Raw genomic sequence first — 12,824 nt, 5'->3', positions numbered from 1 at the left:
TGTACAGCACACAGTATACAGTCGATAATATTGTAATAACACTGCATGGTGACAGATGGGGATCACACTTACCCAGGTGAGCACTGAGTGTTGTACACCTGAAACTAATGTAACACTGTATATCAACTACCATTTTAAAAAAAGGACACATACAAAACCAAGTCATTGTGAGGATTAAATGAACAGATACATCCAAGTGCCTAGCTCACCGATGGCCTGTAGGAAGTAGTCAATAAGTGGCAGCTCTTACTACTAGTTCCTCAATGGGAAGGGCCAAAGATTTTCTGAATGTATTTCTATGCAAGAAGAGAACTTGAAAAAAACAGAGGTTACACTGTAAAACAGCAAGACACAAAGTCTGAAATACATTAGAAGCATCCAAAAATAAAGACGATCAAGCCTCACTTCCAGAGACTCTGATTTTGTGGGTGTGGGCTGAGGGCTGAGAATCTATAGTGTCAACAAAGTCCCCAGATGGCTCTGACACACACCGCAAGTTCGAGAACGGCTGTCCTAACTCATCCATTCCTCTTAGTGTTCTAAACAGCCAAGAAGATCGTGCACAAACTGTATTTCAAAAACTTTGTTTCATGATTATGTGTAGAAGTTAAATATCTTAACTATTAAAACCCCAAAATCACATAATAATGAACCCATATTATTATTGTTTAGCACCCTTCTAATCTCAGTACTGAAAGAGAACTTCAAAAACTCTTCTGGCATGAACTTACATCCAGTATTGAATCTTTGGAGAACATCTTTGGAAACCATTTACCAAGTTTTTACTTAAATATTATTAGGGAAGGAGTCACTATCATCTTCCTATGCTAAATATTATTAAGGCTTTTTATATGTACAAAATTCTCAATTACATAAACTAGAACTTCTGATGATGAAAATTCGACAGGATGGTTCAAAATTGCATTTCATCGTAATGACTATTAGAGAGCATCTGTACGAACTTTCTCAACGTGTACCAAGTGGCAGATGATGAATGAAGTACCAAAACCCATTAATGGGGCAAATGACCTCATAAATCATCAATGTAACAGTCAACACAAATCATCAATATAAAAAAAGTAGTCCCTCTTTTTTTTTTTTTTAAAGATTTTATTTCTTTATTTGACAGAGATAGAGACAGCCAGCGAGAGAGGGAACACAAGCAGGGGGAGTGGGAGAGGAAGAAGCAGGCTCCTAGCGGAGGAGCCTGATGTGGGGCTCGATCCCATAACACCGGGATCACGCCCTGAGCCGAAGGCAGACGCTTAACCGCTTTGCCACCCAGGCGCCCCAAAAAGTAGTCCCTCTTGAAAGGGGACCGAGCAAAGGACCAATCCCCTTAGAAACTCACTGTGCAATTAACTAAATATGAGGGACTACCTGTGGCACTTCTGCCTCAGGAACCCAGAATTGGAATTTATGACAATTTCAAAGTATGGTACACCTGAGGGAAGAGAGACCTAACTGCCAGCAGCCACAGGAAGTGGGCAGTTGGGATGAAACATCTGTGACCAGTTCAAATACACCATTTAGCAGAACAGCCTACTGTAAGAGACATCACCTTAGCTGGCTACAAACAGGACCTGACCATTCCTGGAAGCGATTGGGGTCACATCTCCCAAGATCTCAACTTTATTTCTGAGGAGTAAAAAGAACTTTGACTCTTTTTTCCGTCTCAAAAATTTTATGAGACAAGAACAACTGAGCCAAGATCCCTTGCCGTCCAAGAACTCAACTGTTAGTGGAGAGGTCTTATTACAAATCCCATGTTATATTAATGAAACTGTCTTAGTCACACCAGTGACATTTACTGAGACTCTTCATATTTCAAAACTACTGACATAATTTGTACCAAAATCAAAAGACCTACATCCCAAGTTTTAAACAAAGAGATATATACAACTAAAAGAATGTGGGTTAAGGTCACAAAAAGTTTCCCGACCATTCCAGCATGCATTGCAACAGTAACAAAAGTGATGAAGACCTCCCCGTGGCCAAACCTCAAGCTTTCTCCTAACATTTCCACTTTAGGTACATTGCTTTTTTTTTTTTTTAAGATTTTATTTATTTATTCGACAGAGATAGAGACAGCCAGCGAGAGAGGGAACACAGCAGGGGGAGTGGGAGAGGAAAGCAGGCTCACAGCAGAGGAGCCTGATGTGGGGCTCGATCCCAGAATGCCGGGATCACGCCCTGAGCTGAAGGCAGACGCCCAACCGCTGTGCTACCCAGGTGCCCCACATTGCTTTTTTTTTAAAGAGTAGATGAGATTTAATTTTAGAAATCCCTCTGCTGCTCAAAACAAAATGATATGTTTTAAAATATGGAACTATTTTTCCAACATCTAAAAATCTGAAATCAATCACTCTAACTTTATAATATGATATACTCTGTCTTCTTTATATTCAGATATTAATTGGTTCTTGGCTATTGTGCTAATCTACAAGTACTGGAAGAAGAAAGTTATGATGTATAACTATGAATATAGGTAATCATTTTAAAAATACCATTTAGGGCTCTACACTCTAGAAAAATGATCAGTTGCTCATTTTCTGAAGGGGTCAAATCAATTAATGCCGAAAATGCCAAAAGATACTATTTCTACACCTTTTTTTAGATGGCTAGGTAAAATAGTAACACAATATGCTGTATTTCCAACCTGAATTTTTCTTCTAAACTCCATTTTAAAATACAATTCCTGGGGCGCCTGGGTGGCACAGCAGTTAAGCGTCTGCCTTCGACTCAGGGTGTGATCCCGGCGTTATGGGATCGAGACCCACATCAGGCTCCTCCGCTATGAGCCTGCTTCTTCCTCTCCCACTCCCCCTGCTTGTGTTCCCTCTCTCGCTGGCTGTCTCTATCTCTGTCGAATAAATAAATAAAATCTTTAAAAAAAAATAAAATAAAATACAATTCCTTTTGAGAGAATTTTCCACTCCAAGCACTTTTCTTGCCTTTTTCAAAAGCTTATGGAAATCTCAGCTGATCCATGAAACCTTCCTATCAAGACACACAGAATAATGACTTGCCAACCTTTCAATGTAAAAAACAACACCTAAGTCTAGAGTTAAATTAAATCAGGGGCAGTCTGGGCTTTGTGATCACTGCAGCCCTAAGTGTGGGAGGAGGGGACAAAGTGCAGACAACCGGCTGTCATGACACTGGGCCGGCCCGAGCCCCCGGTACCAGTGCCCTGCGGCACTAATCTCTGGTCTCCATGGCAATACTGCATTGCAGGGCTTATTCAGCCACAGACACACGCTGGGCCTGCCAGTCTCAATTCCACAGACATTCTGCTTGGCTTCCTCAGAAAACTCAATTAAAATCAAACCTAAAGAAGGCTCAAACACCCTGGTCTCCTTGCTGAAATCCAAAGGAAAGATCTGTAGAAAAACACAGGCTCTCCCCCTCCCAGATTTTGCACCCCCCCCCAGATTTATTTAATCTGTAAAATTGAGTCACTTCTCAGAGACATGACTGCTTCCTGGCAGAGAGCTAGCCTCCAAAGCCGCTGGGTATGTTGGGGTAACAAGGGCTGGCTGAGACTCAGCAATCAGGGAGGTTTCCCACCACTTTCCCTCCATCAGTACCTAGGAGTTCAAAGACCGAATCTGAACAGGGACCAAGCAGATTCAGTCAAGAACTAAGGCGATTTTCTGAAACTCAAAGGATGCAGGTGGGGTAGTAGTTTTAAAATGACTGCCCTGTCTTTGACACTCCTTCCTATCAAGAGGTGGAATGTCATTCTCCTTCCTTTGAATGTAGGTTGGCCTTAGGAATTGTTGCTAATGAAGAGAATGTGGCAGAAATGACACTGAGTTATTTGAGAAGCTGGTTTAGAAAAGGTGACATAGCTTCCACTGGCTCTGTCTGGGGACATTCACCCTTGGAACCCAGCCACCACGCCGCGAGGAAGCCCAGGCAACAGAGGTGTCCCAGTCTAGGGCCTCTGCACCGGCCACCAGACTTATGCGGGTGGGTGAGGAAGCCTTGAAGATGGCTCTGCCAGGCTCCCTCTGCATCCACAAGCCACCGAGGGAGAGCTGCCTGAGCACACGATTCCCAGACCGTGCGAGATGACAAGAATATAAATGGACATTGTTGTTTTATGCCACCAAGCCTGAGATGGTGCACTACATTGGAACAGAAATAGAAATAGTGGGGCAAAGGCGCATTTCCAGGAGTTGTAAGGCAGGACCCAAATGCCCAGAGCAATTTCTGAATTCCCACTGTTCTAGGGACACCTGGGTGGCTCAGTCGGTTAAGCGTCGACTCTTGGTTTCAGCTCAGGTCCTGGGACTGAGCCCCATGTTGGGTTCTGTGCTCACCGCAGGGTCTGGTCGAGAACTGGAAAGGGTATATGATGTGTTTCACACCTTTGGTAAGTTCTGGTGGCAAAATCCTCAGTCCCTCTCCCTCTGCCCCTCCCCCCCCGCTCATGCTCTCTCTCTGTATCTCTCTAAAAATGGATAAATAAGTCGTTTAAAAAAAAAGAATTCCCACTGTTCTTAATATGAGAAAACTGGCGCGGGACCCACCCCAGCCAAGGCCGGGGAACTGTACTAACTCAGGGAGAACACCTGAGGAGCTGAAGAAACCAGATCGGACTCATCCTGGGACATAACTACACTGGGGGCACAGCAGCCTCCGTGAGCTCCAAGGCTACAGCCTGGTGACCCTTGGAGCAACCCGTATTGACCCCATAAGGCCACATCTGCGGTCCAGCTCTTCTGTGTTCTGGCACAGACCCATGCTCCTCCGTGAAGGATGGGTGGGGCCTGTGCCTCTGAGCTAAGGTGGGGGTAGGTCAGAGCCATTCACACGCGCAGAAGTGCCGGGCTGCGCAGATGCAAGGCTGCGCATGGCGGAAACAGCCATTCAGACCTCCCGCATCTGAAGCGACTACCTCCCTCCTTGGGTGTCTAAAGCTCGTCTGTCCATTCCCTGGAAAGCAAAGAGCTAAATAATTTACTAATGCTTCCTTTCTTTACAAAACTTTAACCCTCTAAAACAAAAACAAAAATAGAAACAACATGGAGAAACAAGGGCAGGAAGTTCTGAGTTGGTCTCTAACATTACCCTGCCTCGGGAAGGGCAAATGTGAGATTTCACGTGGTAAAACTCCACCTGCTGGGGACTGAGGATTATGCCACCAGAACTCACCGCAGGCGTGGAACACTTCATACACCCTTTCCAACATTTTAGCGGTTTCCTAATGGAGCATCGAAGCCAAAACTCAGGCAAAAAGCCACAATTGTGGCCACTGATTTCATTTGTTTTGTTGTTGTTGTTCTTCTTTTTTTTTTTTTTTTATAAACCCTTGTATCGAGAGTTGACTGGTCACTGACTTCATATTAACTAAAGTTTCTCTCACCCTACTGAAAAATGAACAGTTTTGGTAAAAAATGGCTAATAATGGAAAACCATCATTTTATTCTAAAAACTTAATGTTGGAATTCCCACTTGGGATGCAAAAAATGGAAATGCTTCTAAAATGGGTGCTCCATATAGCTACGGAAATAAGACCCCCCCCCCCAGACTAGTTCAAGGTAAAAGTGAAAGATACTAAAATGATCCCCCCGCCCTGGGCTGCACTGTCTTCTGGCTGTGCTGCTGCTGTTACGTCCCTTTGGGACAGGGCCTGGATTCCCTTCATCTCTCCACATCTGGGTTACCTGATCCGCCAGCCCTCCTGCAGAGGGAGCCTCAAGGAGCCACAGATAAACTCAACTGCAAAGCACTTCATAAATATTTACCCTTTTTTTAATTAAAAAAAAATATTTAGACTTTTAAAGCCCTTGTTCACGAGGTGCATGAACTTTCTCCATCTCTGTGCCTATCTCACTACTCAAAAGTGAATCAAAGCTTTTGACTTGGCAAAATTGTTCTTTAAAAAATGTTAATCTTAGGGGTGCCTGGGTGGCTCAGTTGGTTAAATGACTGACTCTTGGTTTCAGCTCAGGTCCTGATCTTAGTGTCATGAGATCGAGCCCCGCACTGGGCTCTGTGCTTAGCTTGGAATCTGCTTGGGATTCTCTCTCCCTCTCCTTCTGCCCCTCCCACCTGCTTGCTTGCACGCTCTCTCTCTTTCCCCTCTAAAATAAATAAATCTTTAAAAAAATAAAAATTAAAAAATAAAAAATGTTAATCCAGATGATTACCTTTGTTACTTTGTCCGTTCTCCTTCTGGGATGAGAAAGAAAGTTGAGGAAAATAGGCATTGAGGATAAAGTCCTCAGGGTCTCTCACATTGTGTGGCCAATCTGAGAAAGAGCCTTAGCAAGATGCAAGAGAGAATTCTCAGGACAGTAAAGGCTGCTTCTTAATGTAGCTATAAGGAGCTGAGACAGCTACTGACTTCTCAGTACTCACCCTCAAGTGAATCCTGTTCTCTCCGGCTCAATTACTGCTGCGTGCGTGCAAGTCACGCTGTTTCAACAGCCCCCGAAGCAGCCTCCTTGCCCCCTTCCAAAGACCTTTCCCACTGGTACCAAACATTCTGCTAACAATGCAAACTGAACTCATACCCTTCAACTCTGTCACTTCAATTTTAAAGCTATACCCTAAGGAAATTGATATTGGGATGACAACAGCAGAACACAGTGGCTAAGATCACAGACTCTGGAGCCAGACTGCCTGCGTTTAAATCTCAACTCCGACACAGAGGGCCACATGACTTAGGCGAAGTACTTAACTGGTTTGCTTTGGGTTTTCTTAATTTTGGTAACAGCTTTACTGAGATATAATTCACATATAACTCATTCATTTCAAGTGTATATTTCATTGGATTTCAGTATATTCATAGAGTTGAGCAACCATCACTACAATCAATTCTAGAACATTCTTATCACTCCAAAAAAGAAATCCTGTACCCATTAGGAGTCATCCCCATTTTCCCTACCCTCCCTGTTCCTAGGGAGCCACTAACCTACTGTCTCTACTGATTTGACCCTTCTGGACCTTCCATACAAATGGAATCATATAATGGAAATCCTGTCATGTCTGGCTTCTTTCACTCAGCATGATGTTTTCAAAGTTCATCCACATCGTAGCACGTGTCAGGACTTCATCCCTTTACATGACCAAGTAATATTCCATTATATGGGTATGTTGCACCTTACCCATCCATTCATCCCTTGATGGACATTTGGGTTGTTTTTGCTTTTTGGCTGTTTTGAATAATGCTGCTATGAACATTCGTGTAGAAGTTGTCATGTGGAAATACGTTTTCGGTTCCCTTGGGTATATAGCTAGGAGAGGAACTGCTGGGTCACATATTAACTCTACGTTTAAACTTTTGAGGAAACAACCTGTTTTTGAAGAGTATTTAATGATATGCGGAAATGCTCTCTTCATTTGATAAAAATATTTAAAAATACACACACGTACAGGTATCTAGGTTCATTTAAACATTACATACTTTCGGGTGTATTTATGCATACAAATGCATTTCTATGCTTTCCAAATTTTCTATGAGGAATATGATCAATTTTATAATCAGGAATAAAAAGGAGTGATTTTTTAGAATGTAAATGTGAGCATGGTATTCTCCTACTTAAAATGCTTCAAGGGCTCCTCTTGACTTACAAGACCTCACACAAACCTTCGTGCCCTGGCCCTGCCTAGTCTCTGACTTGCTCTCTGTTCCTCTGTTCCAGCAATACCGAATTCCCAAAGATACTGTCTCAGTCCTTTTGCATGAGCTGTTCCCTCTACCTGGAATTCTCTTCATGGGCCTCGACACACTCTCCCATGAACGCTTCATTCACCTCGCAGATGTGAAAGCAACACACACAGTTACCCCATCTAGGAGGCAGCCTAAGCCAGGTGCCACTCCAGCACCACAGGTGGTCTCCATCTGTTTCGAAAGGATACGTATAAGGTTAAAAGCTTTGGCGTGTTACTGGCTTTAAAAATTAAGGCCAGAAACTTTTCCAACTTCAACTTTAATTCTGGAGTCCAAGAATCCTGAAATTAAAAAAAGAATAATAATAAAAGCCCTAGATCATTAAATGCCAACAGCCCTGTCGAATTGTGGCCTTTGGTTTAAATAAGCCCATCCAAGAGTTACTGAAATCAAAAGCAAGACGCCTTGCCTGTGGTGTGATGCTGTGAAAAATAGGTTTTTGGACATTGGACCAATTCGTTTATGAAAGATCAAATACCCACAACAGGAGGAAAGAATGGATTTCTTTCATAAACCAGGAAAAAGAACCCGGTACAGGATTTGAATATTTCATGTGTTTTAGACACAAGCGTGACAAAGAAGCTTATTTGGTTGGAATGCCAAACAGAATTCAGCATTGTTGAAGCACACAGGGTGCTGGCGGCCACACACATTTATCACTCAGTTCCTGAAAGTTTCCCAAAGAGAAAGACTTATTTCCATAAACCTCATCTAGATAAGAAAAAAAAAAAAAAGAAGCTGTTATCTGCTTCAAATAGCCCATCATGTCAAGAATTATTATATATTTTTAGTTTGATTTGTCCCTTAATAATAAATTACTTATTTCAAATAATGCTCATTGAGAAGGAAAAAATAATGACTTAAGTAGTGAAAGAAAAAGTGTGACAAGCAATTATCTTTCTCAGGACAATTTTCCTTATAGTCTTTATATAAAAATATCTACCACCCATACCAAGAATTTCCACAAAAAAGAAGCAAGATCTCTACAAATTCCTACCCCCACTTACCTTTTAGGCCCTGCCCCACCCCCTCATACCTCCATCCTTCCCTGCTTCCCCTCCCCACTCTGTGTCCTTATCCATGCCCCCACCCCACCCTTTCTACCCAGGGCACCATCTGGCTTTTTGAAAAAATAGTGTCTTATATTTTTTAAAAATTGTGTAATTCCCTGACATGGCATGATAGCTTTAGTTACAATGTATGTATTATGGGTTGAATTGCGTCCTCTAAAAAGATATGCTGAAGTCCTAGCCTCCTCAGAATGTGAGGTCATTGGAACAGGGTTGCTGCAGATGTAATTAGTTAAGATGAGGTCAGACTGGAGTAGGGTGGGCCCTTAATGCAACAGGACTGGGGCCCTTCTAAGAAGAAAAATTTAGATACAGACAAAAGAGAAAATGGGCCTGTAAAGATGGGGGATTGGAGTTATGCTGTCACAAGCCAAGGGACATCTGAGGCTACCAGAAGTCGGAAGAGGCAAGGAAGGATCCCTCTCTGGAGGCTTTGCAGGGAGCACGGCCTTGCCAACACCTTGATTTCAGACCTCTGGGCTCATGAACTGTGAGACAGAAAGTTTCTGTTGCTGAAGCCACCCGGTCTGTGGCCCTTTGTTACAGCAGCCCTGGGAGACTAACACAGCACGGTACCGCTCAAGGCCTCTGCGCTCAACCACACAGAAAAGAATTGCAGGGGAGGACTACGATGTTGGCCAACGTAAATGAAGACATCTTAAAAAACAAGCAAAACAAAATGTTTGGGACACGCAGACTTCCAGTTAGATTGCTCTGTTGCTGATTACTATTTTGTACAACCAACAAGTATATATTTTCAATTTAACTGTTTACCGTCAGACGCTCTGCTAATGACAAGGATAAGATTGGGATAAAACCTCTCTGGGCAGGGGTGCCTGGGTAGCGCAGTCGTTAAGCGTCTGCCTTCAGCTCAGGGCGTGATCCCAGCGTTCTGGGATCGAGCCCCACATCAGGCTCTTCCGCTGGGAGCCTGCTTCTTCCTCTCCCACTCCCCCTGCCTGTGTTCCCTCTCTCGCTGGCTGTCTCTGTCAAATAAATAAATAAAATCTTTAAAAAAAACAAAAAACACCTCTCTGGGCAATGAATCCTTTTTTTTTTTTTTCTTGACTGCTCTTTTTTTTCTGTGCTTTAAACTCTGAGAACAAGAACATTTCCCAAGCCTGCTCGGCACCTGATTGCCCCGCCCCCGCGGGATGGGGGACACTGGGTTGGCTCCTCCGTACTCGCTGCACGAGGTTGCTCACCCTCCTCACATCACAGCCTCTTCACTTGCAGAACGTAGACTTTACACTAGCCGAGTGATCGTCTGACTTTCTTTCAGAGCAAACTCTTCTGATCACTGAAAATCTTGCTCAGAACCCTAATATATGAAATGAATAAAAGCAGGGTGTTCCTGTGGAGGGGAGGGGAGGGCTCCATGCTTGACTCTTTTGGCCTATCCACTGCCTCCTCTCTCCCTCGCAGAGCCCACAGAATTCCTTCCACTTCTTTCCATTTTCACTAATTAAGCTTGCCTTGGTCCCTGGCACCTAAGCGCCCAAAAGTTTTTCTGGAAGTAATCAATTAGAGGAACACCTAAATATTTCTGCAATGAGATGCTCACTGACAATTTGCTGAAAAGAGCTCATTACAATCTCTACAGAGGAATTTCCTTTCCTGACACCTCAGCAGGAAAGATAACCTGAAAAAGCAATGAAAACAACTGGATAAATAAACCATCTTTTAAAATGCATCCCCGAGTGGCAAGAAAGGAAAAACAAAGGCCAAAAATGACAGTTTTCACTCTAAGGATATAACTCAGAGTCTAGAAGATCTTACACCTGAGTTCTAAGAGCGGTCATGGTACAGAAGACGGAAGACAACAGGATCCACTCACAGTAAACAATCTAAAAGGAGACCCTAGAGTAGAACTGGGATCCCAGAGCACCTGGGTGGCTCAGTCGGTTAAGTGTCTGCTTTCGGCTCTGGTCATGATTCCGGGGTCCTGGGATCAGGTCTTGCATTGGGCTCCCTGCTCAGGTGGGGAGTCCGCTTCTCCCTCTACCCCTCCCCACTTTTCGTGTGTGCTCTCTCTCTCTCTCTCAAAAATAAATAAATAAAATTCTTAAAAAACAAAAAACAAAAAATATCCCAAAGAGCTATACCATCAGGAAAAAGTCAAGGACAAAACAATCCACTGCCTAGAAGGCGACAGCAAGGAAATCTACCCATCTTGACCTTGACATTAGGTAGAAGGGAGGAAAAACCTCATTTGAAACTTCATAACCCAAACTAATCTCATTAAAGACTGCAGCCTAAACTGAAACTATCTATGTGGTTTCCAAAGGCTTGAGCAAAGAAATTTAATTTGAAACACCCTGGGCTGGTAATGCCCTAGATGACTGAGAGATGCAAATGCAGAGCTTCTCTGAAAGAACCAAACTCCACTCAGGCCTCAAAAAACTCCCACAAGTCCCAGGTAAAATAAACTCATTGTCAAAACTCAAAATAACTAATTTTTTTTCAAAAAAGGTAGAAGGCGCCATGAGTGAGAACCAGCAGAAATTAAACATAGCAGGATCAAATCTACAAAGGCTCCTGATGGTAAAATTAACAGATAAAGGGGGNTAATGCCCTAGATGACTGAGAGATGCAAATGCAGAGCTTCTCTGAAAGAACCAAACTCCACTCAGGCCTCAAAAAACTCCCACAAGTCCCAGGTAAAATAAACTCATTGTCAAAACTCAAAATAACTAATTTTTTTTCAAAAAAGGTAGAAGGCGCCATGAGTGAGAACCAGCAGAAATTAAACATAGCAGGATCAAATCTACAAAGGCTCCTGATGGTAAAATTAACAGATAAAGAATATAACACAAATGTATAATATGGTAAAGAAATAAAAACAAAGGCTTGAAAATATGAGCAAAGAATAAGAGACTATAAAAAATGACCTAGTAAATTTGAATTAAAATACAAAAAGAACTTCCATTAACAAAAGTTAGTAACTGAAATTATGAATTCAATGAAGAGATTAAAGAACAGATTAGACAGTTTGATGGGTGAACTTGGGAACTAGAAGACAGGTGTGAATATATCACCCAGAATACAGTCCTGACAGAGATCACAAGGAAAATACAAGATGTTAAGAGACATGGAGGGCACAACACTGTGAACATCCTTGACTCTACTGAACTGTACACTTCATAACGGCTGAGATGGTAAATTTTATTTTATGTGTATTTTGTCACAAATTTTTTAAATGAAAAAAAAAGGATAGAAGGAACAAATCTAACGCAGATTTAATCAGATACGTAGTTAGATGTAGATTTAATCAGATATCCAGAAAAAGGTAATAAAGAGAATGGGGGCGAGGCAATATATGAAGAGAAAAGAGAATTTTCTAGATCGTTGAAAGACACAAAACGTCACATCCAGGAAGCCCAACAAATCCCAAGTAAAAATAGAAATCTATCCCTAGACACGTCACAGTAAAATCACACAGCCTCAAAGGTCAGAGGAACAAGACAGATCACCTACATGGGAAGAACGATTAGAATGATGGCCGACCTCCAACAGCAACAATGGGAGCGAGGTGATAACATCACCTTTAATGTCATAAAAGAAAATAGCTGTCTGGGGAGCCTGGGTGGCGCAGTGGGCAGAGCATCTGACTCTTCTTTTTGGCTCAGGTCCTGATCTCAGGATTGTGAGATCCAGCCTGCATTGGGCTCTGAGCTCAGCATGGAGTTTGCTTGAGATTCTTTCTCTCTCCCTCTCCTCCTGCCCCTATCCACACGCATGCGCATGCTCTCTCTCTCTCTCAATAAGTAAATAAATCTTTTTTCTTTAAAGATTTTATTATTTATTTGACAGAGATAGAAACAGCCAGCGAGAGAGGGAACACAAGCAGGGGGAGTGGGAGAGGAAGAAGCAGGCTCATAGCGGAGGAGCCTGATGTGGGGCTCGATCCCGTAATGCCGGGATCACGCCCTGAGCCGAAGGCAGACGCTTAACTGCTGTGCCACCCAGGCGCCCCAATAAGTAAATAAATATTTAAAAAAAGAAAGAAAGAAAGAACGAAAGAACGAAAGAAGAAAGAACGAAAGAAGAAAGAAAGAAAGAAAGAA

The 12,824-nt window shown here is 42.7% G+C and overlaps 1 protein-coding gene across 13 annotated transcripts in view; it reads right to left on the bottom strand.

Moving 5' to 3' along the window:
* Positions 1–12,824, bottom strand: part of ARMC9 (armadillo repeat containing 9) — a 151,103-nt gene that overhangs the window by 119,518 nt on the left and 18,761 nt on the right. For all 13 annotated transcript variants that reach the window (XM_034655378.1, XM_034655383.1, XM_034655379.1 and 10 more), the window contains 2 exons: positions 7,876–7,968; positions 6,162–6,186 (listed from right to left, as the gene is read on the bottom strand). In XM_034655378.1, coding sequence (XP_034511269.1) covers positions 6,162–6,186; positions 7,876–7,968 — 118 coding nt within the window. The remainder of the gene's footprint in view (positions 1–6,161; positions 6,187–7,875; positions 7,969–12,824) is intronic.

This window comes from Ailuropoda melanoleuca, chromosome 2 (assembly GCF_002007445.2).
Source record: "Ailuropoda melanoleuca isolate Jingjing chromosome 2, ASM200744v2, whole genome shotgun sequence".
In the NCBI taxonomy this organism is placed as follows: Eukaryota; Metazoa; Chordata; class Mammalia; order Carnivora; family Ursidae; genus Ailuropoda; species Ailuropoda melanoleuca.
Note: the sequence above shows the minus strand (reverse complement) of the source record. Positions and strands in the feature narration are given on the sequence as shown.